Raw genomic sequence first — 12,420 nt, forward strand, 5'->3', positions numbered from 1 at the left:
TTTCTATTGTTTTGGCAGCTGCCAGATGGGGCCTATCACTTATATTTGGAGGCTGACTTCTGGCCTGTTGCTATTTCAATTGGAATTCTGAATTACAATGTTTATTTTGGTTGCATTTATCGCTGCTAAGACGTGACTTACATATACCCTGTAAGCAGCGAAAGGGCGGTATGAACGAATACATTTGGCTATGCAGCAACTGCTACTAAGACTCATATCTAAATAGTATATAAGCCGAATAAAAATCTTTTTTACAGGGTATCTTCATAGTCGTGTGATGACTATGAGCGGGCTGTATTTAGTCATTGTTGCCTTTGGTTTGCTTTGTCTCTCGTCTCGTTTACTTGGCACACATATTGAATTGAACATTTCATTGGCAAACTTTGTCTCCTTCTCATGTCGCTTGGGTCTTGTCTCATGCCCCTCCCTTCTCTCTTGTCTGTTTGTCTGTTGTCCCATGTGGTGGCGTGCAATAAATTGCAATGATATTATTGTTATAGCACAAGCAATCAACATTAACATTTATTTAGGCAAATGCCAAGAGAAGCCAAGCCAAACAGCATTGCTTGCTCCTACCCCCACCCCCCCCGTATGCTCTATGTGCATTCTCTGTGCACTCTATGCACATCAAGTATACGCCTGAGCATTGTGTGCAACCCTGGGAAAAGTCTCTGTGAAATTTAACGTCTCAGTGGAGCAATTAGCAATGAAATGTTTGACTTTGATAAGTGCTGAAAACCTTTTTATGATATTAGCAATATGTTGGTGCAGTCATCTCTCGAAACCGGGAATTCTCTTTGCTGCTCTTCTTTTGTCTCTGACCTTGCTTTATTTCTAACTCATTATAATTAGTGATTTTCACCTGTGTTGGTCTCATTTGCATTTGCTTTCAGTATACACCTAGCAACTGGTTTCGCATGTTTCACTTTCCTCTATCTCTCCTTCTTTTTCTTTTTCTCTGCCTCTTTTCACATAATTCTTTCAATTACTTTCCATTTCACAAGATCTTTCACATTATTTGCATAATATTTGCAGCTCATTTGCATTTAAAGTTTGAAACTCTGTTAGCAACAGAACGGCGTAAGCGATTAACAGAATATGCCATACAAATTAGCTAACAGTATAAATCTATGTAAAGCTAAAGCTTAACAGCTGTTGCATATAGCCCGCTTTAGCCACAATTAAATTTTGTTGGAAATTATTCATCAAATTATTCTTTATGCATTCCACGAATATTTATTTTTTACGCCTCTTCACTATGACTAATTCTGATATTTATAGCCGTGAAAGATATACGGCCACTACGCCGACTCCTGCTCAGCTCTTACCTGTTGACATGCCCCATTTGTCTATTGAACTAGTTACACGTAAATGTCAGGTCATAATACCCCGGGCCAAAGGCACGTTCGACACTCATTCGACAGTTGGCTGTCATTGACACAGACCTCTGCGCGTCTGGCAGGAGGAGCAGGAAAACTGTTGCGTGTCGCTGTCATAAGGAAATGCCCGAACCGCAGGAATTACTGTCGGGCTGACCAGCCCAATGATATATGGAGCTGGAGATGAATGTGTAGGAATATGATGTATGACAGATAGCGCCAGGTGTGTTGCCTGACCAAATGGCATAACACTCAAATACTTTTTCGCTTTTACCGCGAATGCAAATGAGCTTAGAAATTTACACATAAAAATGGCGACACTTTATGACAGTCAAAAACACAGAATAACGAAGAAACGTAACTAGATGAAGGGTATGCAATCAAATGACGTCATCCGAGTGATATTCGTCAGTACAGAGCAGAGCAGCTATTAGGCCACATTAAATGCGTAAAGTGACATTTAACTGGGCGTTGAGTAATTGCGAAATGCCGCTTACGTGTCCTTTTAAATAAATTAAATTAAGAGAAAAAAAAAACAGTCCGAACTAAGTTCAACACGTGCCAACCACCTGCAGCCACACAGCCACACAGCTGCCATCTGCCAGCTCCCTCCTCGCTCCTCCCTTCTCCCGTCTCCTGCTAGCTGGCAATATTGCCTTAAATCGCGTTCAATGTGTTTTGTTTCGTTTGCATCAGCCAAATTGTTTGTCAATGGCAACATCAACAGTCCAAGCGCAACACATGTCGTATGTGTAATATCCACTGACAACGCCCGCTCTGGCTCCCCACCTCACCTCTCCTCGCACGCCTAACCAGCCATCGCACTACACTATCAATTTATGTGCTTCCACTGAGCTTTTATGCATTTACAGTGGCTTGAATTGCGATTGAAATGGGCCACAATATTTATGCATGTGTTCCATTTTTCATAATCTGTGTTTCCTATTTCATGTTCCCCTTTCACATGATAATTTATAGTACTTGGTACTTGTACTTGATTGATATATTGAATTTTTCTTTCTGACTTTATTTAAATATGAAATTTGGTTCAGAGAAATATTCTTCTTCCCATTTTGTATTCTATATACGCTATATATATATGCCTATATAGGATCAGTCCATTTAGTCCCTTCTTAGTGGAACTACAAGCAAACTTAAATGACCTACTGGGTTCACCACGCCCCCAAGAGGCGTTTTCACATAATATTTTCCATAATGCCATAGATAATAGTAGCTAGATCAACAGTTAGTTACTATAGTTATAGAGGCTTATAGAGAGTTATAGAGAGTTCTCCTTTAGTTGTTCAACTTTTTCATTTATTTGTCAAAAAAAAGTGCCCAAGTTTCGATATTAAATAATTTTTCCCCCAGTTTTTAAGTGTCTAGCTGATATATATATTGCCTATGATATAGTTTTAAAATGAAATTCCTTCAAAATGTAAGCATTATCAACCCAATTCTCTATCTATTCTTCATTTGCTTTTCATCAAATATTCACACCTCTTGCTCCACTGTTTCGCACAGCGGCTGTTGGCCAAAAATATCAATGTAGGCCAAGAGCAGCAGCGGCAGCAGCAGCCGCCGATATGCAATTCGTCCGTCCAGTCAGGCGTCTGTCCCCGTCGCAGCCGTTTGTCAATTTGACATGAAGGCGAGGGCGTGCTGGGGCGCTGCAGCTTGCCAAGCCATTAGCTCCACGCCCTTTTGTGGGCGTTGGGGCGTGACCACTATGAAATTAATTTCCCAAGTGAAATTTACGTATACGTAATATATATATAAATGATAAAAGAGACCAGTAAATGCATTGCCGTTGACCCACTTCTTGACCCACCAGCTGCACTTGCCCGACTATTTATAGGGGCTCCAGCAAGATTTATTTACCACACACACACACACACACACACACACACACACACACACACATACAATATATAATTGAATTAAAGCAGCCAAAAAGAAAGAAAAACGAATTAATTATAATGTTGGCATTCCTCGATATCAAAGTGGAGCATTTCGTGACACTTTGAACTGCGTTTGAACTCTATAAAAATTCTGTTTTTGGCTCAACAATTTTCTCTGCTCTGTTTTAATTGCTTTTCAAATTGCTTGCTCAGCGCAGAATGTGAAATGTGCTTTTTATACCCTTTGAGTGTGGAAATTCTGGGTGTAGTAGCATTGGATAAATGTGTATGTGTGTGTGTGTGTGTGTGTGTGTGTGTGCAGTAGGATTAGTAGAGAAAATCTAGTATTGGACAACGAGCTGAGGAATCGCCTCAGAAATGTTCGTTTGTCGGACTGTTCCTCTGGTTCCTCTGTCCATCCGTCTAAAGGTTTTTCTGTTTGCTTTTCCTTCCATATACCTCGCCTTTCATTTGTCTGCCTTTCCATCCTTCCATCCGTTCACCTGTTTGCTTGGCTCTGTCTCTCTTTCGGTTCACCTCTCTCTTTCTCCCTCTCTCTGTCTAGCTGGTGAGTATACAAGGTATCTTCAGGTCGAACACTCCCCTATCACAATTGTCCGGCTTGCCTCATTTTAAAGCGAATTTCTCATTGCGTGCTGTCGAGGTATTTGGCTTTTAGGTCTGCTGACCAATTGCAGAGCTATCCACGCAACAAGGGGTTAACCATGGCTCCGTATTGACATTGACAATCATTGTAACTGCTGATGACGTCACGCGGCCCCTCTTCATCCCCCAACAAGCAAAAGCAGATTAAAAAGCAAAACGCGTGACATGTTGGTCGCCGGCCAGCCTAAGCCACCCTGCAGCAATGTAGTCGCAGTTAACGGGCCACAATTGCGAAAAAAAAAAAAAAACAATCGAGAAAAAAATGCTCAAAAGAGAACGCGACACAAATTTAGTATCGCTATAAATAGTTCAAAGGAGCTCTCGAACTGTAACATCAGCTGGTCAATAAGCCAGAGATTACAGTGGATGTTCAGTCGTAAAACTAAAGTAAATAGCTACAACAAATGCTACACGATAAAATACCCTTTAAAAAAAAAAAAAACTCAGCAAAATAACAAGCGAATTATTCCTTAACATTAAGCTCAAGTTAACATAGCAGCCGTCTGTAAACAAACATTCAGCTTCAACCTCAAGATGCTTAACAGACATATGTTGATGAATACATGAATGGTTTGCATTACATTCGTATGTATATATGTAACATAACATATGAAAATGTTAGCTATTTAAATTCCCTGAACATATTAAAATGCTCACATAACTCAATCTGGCATTTCATAACCTGTCACCCACCTCACATCCAGTCCAACATACCCGCAACACGCATAGCTCAAGGATAAAGGGAAAAAGAAACCAAAGTGCGCTACTCTGTGACGTTCGTAATTAATGTGAAATTAATGGCGACTAGACACGCGGATATGCCACTAGATGGCGCCACCTGCCCAACTGGCAGTCGGAGGCGCGGAGTGTGCACGCTTCACTTGCTTTTTATAGGACACCTTAAAGGGCGCGCACGCTGCAACTGCATTAAATTCCAATTGCAAATATCATTATAACCTGGCAACGCCCGGACAAAGTTCAAGTGGCTGCCAGACATGAAAAATTAAGATGCTAATGAGACAGAGCGAGAGAGATGGCGATAGAGAGCGGGGCGCGGGCAATTAGTCTAGAGAAGAGAGCAGAAAAAATGCGGGGCTGCAACGGTGCTGATAGCGTTTCGTGGTGAATTACAATTGACTTGAGATAGTTGAATAATAAATTCAAATTGATTTACGTTAAATATGCCTTAAGCATGTGAGGAATGGCTTAAGATTGCATAATGCATATATCAAAGAATGTAATACTAAAGTGATATATTTATTATTATTTACATGTAATCAACAAAGAATATTATTGAATATTAATCGTGCAGCGACAGAGTAATAAATGGGTATTTATTTAAATAACATTTTTCATTTATATTTCAATCTACTTTTAAATTGTTTTTATTAATTAAAATCAGAGAATTTTTTTTAAAGTGTGCAGGTGTTTTTTTTTTTTCTTTCTCTCATAAAGACTGCGACAAGTTGTCTCAAAGTTTTTTTTTTCAGAAATATATTTTTATATATTTATGATCTACCTCAACAATTTTGCTTGACCTCTTCTTTATTCTAATTAAGAGAATTGCATTTCTAGTCGCCTTTGTCAAAAGGAAACTAGATTCAAATTGAATAACAGAAAAAGCACAAACAAAACGAAATCCCAAAAATAAAATTCTATGCAAGCGTATATACATACATACATATATTTTATATTATATAAAAGACGCACACATTGCCACCCACGCTTATCTAGAATTCTCTCTCTATACAGAATTATATATCACTATGTGCATATATAATTCGCATTTTTTTTTTAATATTGTTGTATTTGTAAAGTATTTCACGGCAGTGAAGCGTGGCAAAAATCAGCCAACGCGTCATTGAACACTTGGACCTACTCCTCGGATACAACTGGCATATATAAACAAAGGTATCTACATATGTATATATATGTATATATGTACAATCCGATTATAAAGCCAACAATATGCATATAATCATCAAGCACATTTCTAAATACAAAATATTTGCACAGAGCAAACGCATCGAGGCGTCACCACGAGCAAAAGCAAATAAATTCAATTCATTTAGAATTCTCTCACGGCTATGCCACTAAGTAAACGCATGAGTAAACATACACACATACATGGATAATAAATAAGTACAAGTATTCAAATGATGTATACAAACACAAGGCTTTTGATATATTAATCTTGAACATGTTAAACATATTTACAGATCATGTTAAGAATAATTCAACAATATCTTAGCTAACAAACTACGTAAATGTTATTTAACATTACATAATAAGGCCAAGAGGATAACATAGCATTCATCATCAGCATAATAAAAGACATCCTAGCATACAAATTCACCACAGCTTAAGTTAGTTTCCACCTCATGTAAATATGTAATTCAACATAATATGCTAATGTTAGCTCATTTAAATGCTAAGAGCGTAGAATACATTAGCTTTTGGCATATAGCTAGAATTCATATGCATATGCGAAATCTGTTGAAAAAGTATTGAATTGAAAATCCCATTAGAGAACGAAGCTACGGCAAGACTGAGGAAAAAATGACGGCATCGTAGGAGTAGCAAAAATGATTTCTAAAATAAATAATTTGAGCAAAAACCATAAATTTCGTGTTACTTAGTGAGCAAACCTCGTATATATGTAAAATGTATATACATACAGACATACCTATAGAGCACAATACCCAACTAGACGATAAGACGTCTAGCACATATTCAAAATATCCAGCAGCAAAGAAATAAATACACGAGAAATAAAGGCGATAAATTTATTTGCTAATTAAAAAAGAATCTAGCAGAATACCAAATTATACACATACATATATATTTATATGAGTTTGTGTATACATATTACGTTTATACAGCTCAAAGTTGAGTGTGTAATAAAACATTTTAGAAAACAAGTTTTGCAGGCCGGCAAAAGCTAAATAAAAAACTTAAGCAGAACAAACAATAAACCTTTAGGAAGCCCGACTTGAATATTTTAGACACAGCTTACATCCATAGAGTATACATAAATGTATATAGTATATATATGTATATAGTATATATATGTATATAGTATATGTTTATACACATGAGCATTTCCGCCAGCGATGACGCAAAAACGAAACAAACGCCAAAAATTGTTGAGGCATTTCGTCGAGTTCTTAACCCCGAGCCGCATGTGTAGAATTTTATTTCATCAAATAGTTCTCGAGCCGCACTGAAACAGGTAACAAAAGAGGGCCAATAGCAGCAGCTGCTGCTGTTGTTGGGATGCATTTTGGCCAGGTAGCGAGCCAACACGGAAGGCACCTTGACAACAAACTGCGGCTGTTGCTCCCCCCAGATGCAGCTGTCTATGAGCTAGATAAAACCGAATGGATAAAACATATGCTTGATCACTTCCAGAATCTTTCCTTTCTTAACCTTTCCAAGACTAGTTCAATGCCAACAGAGTTGCATAATTATACTGATAAGGCAGTAGAGTAAAAGTTATCAACTTTTGTATTAATATTGAAACTTAAATTATTAATTTTCTATGAACATATCTAAAATCTATGCATCTATCAATTTCACAAGTTCCAATAGGTAAGTAAACCTGCATATAAGTATTGTATATATAAGTAAGAAACAAATTTGATCATAGTAGAAAATATAATAAATTTTTATGCATTTAAAAACAATAAAAAAAAAAAAGTTTAAATATCATGCAAAAACTAAAACTCACAAAACTAAAAAAAAAAATCGTAATATCACTTAAGTAGAACGAATCTAACTTATAAGGCGAGTCGCAAGATTTTTGCTTGACATTGTCTCAGCCTTAACGGAACTAGTTCAAGGACAAGTCAGAGCGGAACTAGTCGAAAGCAATTTGTAATTAGCGCATTTGAGGCAAGTAAACCAAATAGATAAGAAAAACAAAAATTTACAAGGAGTATGAAATTTCTGCTAAAATAGAAAATAGATAATAATTTTCCAGTTAACTCAACCACCTATTAAATAAGGACATATATAACTAATCGCCGTAAAATCAGTTCAACATAGCCAAGTTCAATACGACATTGAAAACATTTAGCACAAGCAACAGAAATGCGAATTTCTTTTCAAATATTTCAGATTCGCTTGGCAACAGCCGTTAGTCTATGTAAAAATCGAAAAGTCAAATATGTTGCATTCAATTGAAAATGTGCCACTGATGCAGAAAACATCGACGAGGGGGCGCTAGGTATAGAGAATAGAGAAACAACGATATAGAGAATAGACACAGTCATACATGAAGAAGTCGAAGTTGCAATGCTCTAACTCTGACCTGACCTTAACCATTCGGAACTTATTCTATAGAAGTTAGGCACTAAAAAGTCAAGTATTAAAATCTATATAGTATTATTATCTATATATGTATATTACGTCTTTTATATTCTACAAATTTAAAAACATATTTCGTATATCTACAAATTCTAAGCTCAAGTGTATAATAGTTGTTGACTACTCACTCTGCTCCGCCTTTCTCTGTGATTCTCATTCATCAACAGCAGGCAAATAATCACATTAAATTGCACTGCCTCTCTCAGTGATTCTCACTGATTTAAACAGTCCAATGACTCACATTAACTTAAATAAATAAGAACAGGCAAATAGCGCGCTAAATTAAGCTTCATTTCTAAGTGATTTCCATATCAGCACCCATTTTGATGACTATATCTATGAGAAAAGCGTAATGCCCATCTAGCCAAGTGCAGCAACGGCGCAGCCACATCAGCGACAACAAACAAGCTGCAAAAATAACTGCAGCTGTTGCAGTTTTATAAATGTGGTTGCCCACCCATGCCTAACCTACCCAAAAAAAAAGCACTATACTAGATATATGAAAAGCCCCGTAATGTTGAGGGCGCATTTTTCGAGAATCAATGAGAAGGAGATTGAGGCTGAGTACGGGTTTCGGGGCTGGCCAATAAGAGCTGCAAATTTTTCGGCTTGCCAACTTTTCGATAGACAGAGACGGGTTCAGAGGTGCTCCATAGTTGGGGCGGGGGCAAATGACTTTTAACGCTGACAGTGAAAACAGTTTTGGGCCAGAAAAAAAAAAGCTGGAACCAAAACTAATTTGAGCAACTGTTGTTGTTGTTGTTGTTGTTTGAAAACGCGAAAACGGAAACGAAAAACTGATAAATGAAACAAAATGTGAAAAGTCAGCTAAATGAGATAAGGCCCAGTGGAGCTCAGCTGGCATTACGATAGATATTTATATACATATAGACATAGATATGAATGGGTTTATCATATCATACACATAGACAATTGCATATGAGTGCCTAACGATGGCCATAAATCACACTCCGTGTCAATATTGATTGACTGGCCGTGAAAAGCTGCGGGCGCATAAACTCAAATCGAATCGAACGGAAAGCATTTCCAGCCCAAGCAAATACCCGCTAATTAAAACAAATCATTGTTTAAACAGCCAATTAATGGCTATCGAAATTGCAAGCTTTTGATCCCTCGAAATGTTTGTGAAAATGGAAATGGAAATGGCAGAAAATGAAATTAACTTGATGGACAAATATTTATATAGGTATGTGGGGTAGTCAAACTTTACGTTACTTTAAAGAAAAAATCCGTTATAATTCAAATTTCATTGTGATTCCTATAAGGAGAAGCAGCCTGAGCTCGTCTCTTTGCGATTTTCGAGCATGAGGACGAAGCAGAAAGAGGGCAAAGAGACTTTCCACGCAGTGCGCATAATTTCTCATTTAGTTCGTAGGCGAGCCTCTCTTTGCAATTCTCATAACGTGCAAAGGAAGAAGAGGCATTGTAGAGCAGATAAGACATTCACTTTTCTTTGCTAAATTTACTAGCTCATACCTAGTACGTATGTAGTTCATTAATATAAAGTTGTCTTTCTATGCGATTCTCATGAATCAAGAAGAAATAATTGAAGAACGGCAGACATGCTTAAGATTCCTTAGAATTCACATCTAGTGCTTAGGAGAGCATATAATAGAAGTAGAGACGAGCCACCTCTCTTTGCGATTCTCATAATACGATGGCAGCAAGATAATACAGAGGGAAGCGAAGAACTGGAGTGAGCTGGAGTTAGGTCTATAAATGCAATAGATAGCGAAATCAGCTGCTGTCTTTCCCTACGATTTTCATGAGTACGCACAGGCAAGGCATATGGATTGCGCCAGGCGTTTTCAAAAGAAACCATTCCCATTTCCATTGCATAATGGAAATCGCTAAGAAGTGCCATTAGACCCATCTCAACTTTAAGTACATTAAAATCATTCATCATTTCCAGTTAGCTATGTTTAATCTCACACATCTTTGGGATAATATGGAATTGACATTAGTTACATCAATTATGAGATACAAGTTTATTACAGTACTTATAACGGCTCTCTTGAGTGGGAGAGTTTTATTTGATCTTCAGGGATCTAGGAATGCTTCTTTTCATCATCCGTCGCGCTGCTTTCCAATTCGCCGCCCAGGGCTGTGGACTTCACGTCCGGCTTGTTGGGTGCCTTGCGGAGCAGCTGGTTTTGACGGGCCAAGTTGTTGGCGTTGAGGATGGCCATGGCGCCGGCGTCGTTGAAGCGCGGACGCTTCTTCTGCAGCTTGCTGGCCCAGCACTCGGCGGCGCGACGACGCGCATTGCCACAGATGTTCTCGCTGGGCGCACTCTTCGGCGGCGGAGTGGGCTGCTCGCGCTTCAGTCCGGGCATCACGTTCAGCATGGGAATGCGCATGGGCGGGGCCACGGGCAGCGACAGTGGCATGGGCATGGACATGTCCACGGGCGTGGGCATGAGCTTGGAGATGGCATTGCCGGCCATGGCATGGGATGGCATGGGACGCTTGAGAAGATTGGGCAACTTCGGCTTCATCTTGCCATCGTCCAGGATCTCGTTCAGGGGTCGAGTGCGGAACTCGTGGACGAGCGGATACAGACGCTGTACGGCCGTCTCCACGGCACTCACGCTGGCCGCCGTCACCGTGATGCTGCCCGTCGAGAATATCTTGAGGGTGGCCTTCGGCTCCTGCATCTTGAAGGTGACGCCCGGATGCAGCTCCGGCTCATAGCAGGCGCTCTCGCGGTGCCGCTCCGAGAAGTTGACGATGCGTATCGGCCAGGGCATGCTGCACGTGCCGAGCACGTTGACGATGCGAAAATGCTGAAAGCGCACCGGGAATCCCAGCTTGGCCAAGCTGCGAGCATAGCGACGCGCCGCCACCTTGGCCTGCGCCTCCGAGATGGCGCCCGTGCAGGTGATGCGGCCGGACGACCAGATCGAGGCCGTCGTATAGGGACGACGCAAGCGCATGGTCACCATCCCGTTCTCCCGACGGTACTCCACGTTGGAGCCGTGCAACGCAATCTCCCGCAGCTTCAGATGGCAGCGAACGCTGAACGAGCAGACGACGTTATTGATCACGATGTCCAGCTCGAATGGTGGATTTGCATTGGTAGCGGTGGTGCTAGGAGTGGTCTCGATGGCATTGCTAGTGGTGCTGATAGTGGTAGAGGTAATGGTAGAGGTGACGGTGTCGCTGGCTTTCTCAGCCACAGTCTCCACTTTGTCCTCAACTGTTAAAGTTGGCGGCTTTGTGGCTTCGGCTTTTTCGTTCACAGACATTTTTCACAAATATTATTTTTTTTTTTTTTTTCAGATTAGTAACTGTTAATAGTTGTAACTTGACTTTTACAATGATGTATGTTCAAGGGACATGAATATCCAGCTCTCGCTCGGCCTACTTGACAGCAGCAAAAATTATTAGAAGTTATCCAGGGCACACTTTCTACTGATGCGAAAGACAAACAGGAGAAAGTAGCGACCCGACAGAAGGTTGTAGGGTTCAAGTTGAGATCCCAGTGGAATAGAGATTAATAGAGCAAAGAGAAGGAAATTGACATTCAGGTGAATACTGCGATAACGGAGCTATTTTTAGCATTTCCCATAAACAAATATGTATTTGATTATGATGATCTCTTTTATAAACAAGAATTTATACTTTAATCACAGCGTATCACAAGTAGCAAAGTAAATATTGTAGATTGATAATATAACAGCGTCTCGCCTTTGGTGAAATAGAGCATTAAGAGGTCAATGAAATGACTCACTCACTCATTAGATTAAAATTCTAATATATAAGTGCAAAAGAGGCAGTGAAAACGCAAAGTGCGAAATAAAAGTAGAAACTGAGCAACTGAATCACCAGAGAGCACACAGAAACGAAAAGCGCAAAACAGACTTCATTTCGTATGTTCACTCAAAGCTCAAAAGAAATCTACTTAAAGCACATGGAAATTTGAAAAATGTAATTCTTTGACGAATCCTTTTCATAAATAGCACGAATCTCGAATTGTAGGCAATATTCTATGAATTTAAAGCTACTATTACTATATTGTATTGCTGCAGATATGATTCCTAAATAATATATGTTTATTTGCTCAAGATAAACAGCTGAGTAGC

General features: G+C 39.4%; 2 protein-coding genes across 17 annotated transcripts in view; both read right to left on the reverse strand.

Annotated features, from left to right (window-relative positions):
* The window catches only part of Piezo (piezo type mechanosensitive ion channel component), a 37,957-nt gene that overhangs the window by 23,310 nt on the left and 2,227 nt on the right, over positions 1-12,420 (reverse strand). The window lies entirely within an intron of this gene.
* Positions 10,241-11,665, reverse strand: LOC108649284 (uncharacterized). The gene has a single exon (XM_018098252.3). It carries the CDS (start codon positions 11,581-11,583, stop codon positions 10,384-10,386), a length of 1,200 nt encoding a protein of 399 aa, XP_017953741.3. The 5' UTR covers positions 11,584-11,665; the 3' UTR covers positions 10,241-10,383.

The sequence above is a fragment of the Drosophila navojoa genome, chromosome 3, assembly GCF_054131105.1.
Source record: "Drosophila navojoa isolate 15081-1374.11 chromosome 3, UAZ_NAV_1.0, whole genome shotgun sequence".
NCBI classification, from domain to species: Eukaryota; Metazoa; Arthropoda; class Insecta; order Diptera; family Drosophilidae; genus Drosophila; species Drosophila navojoa.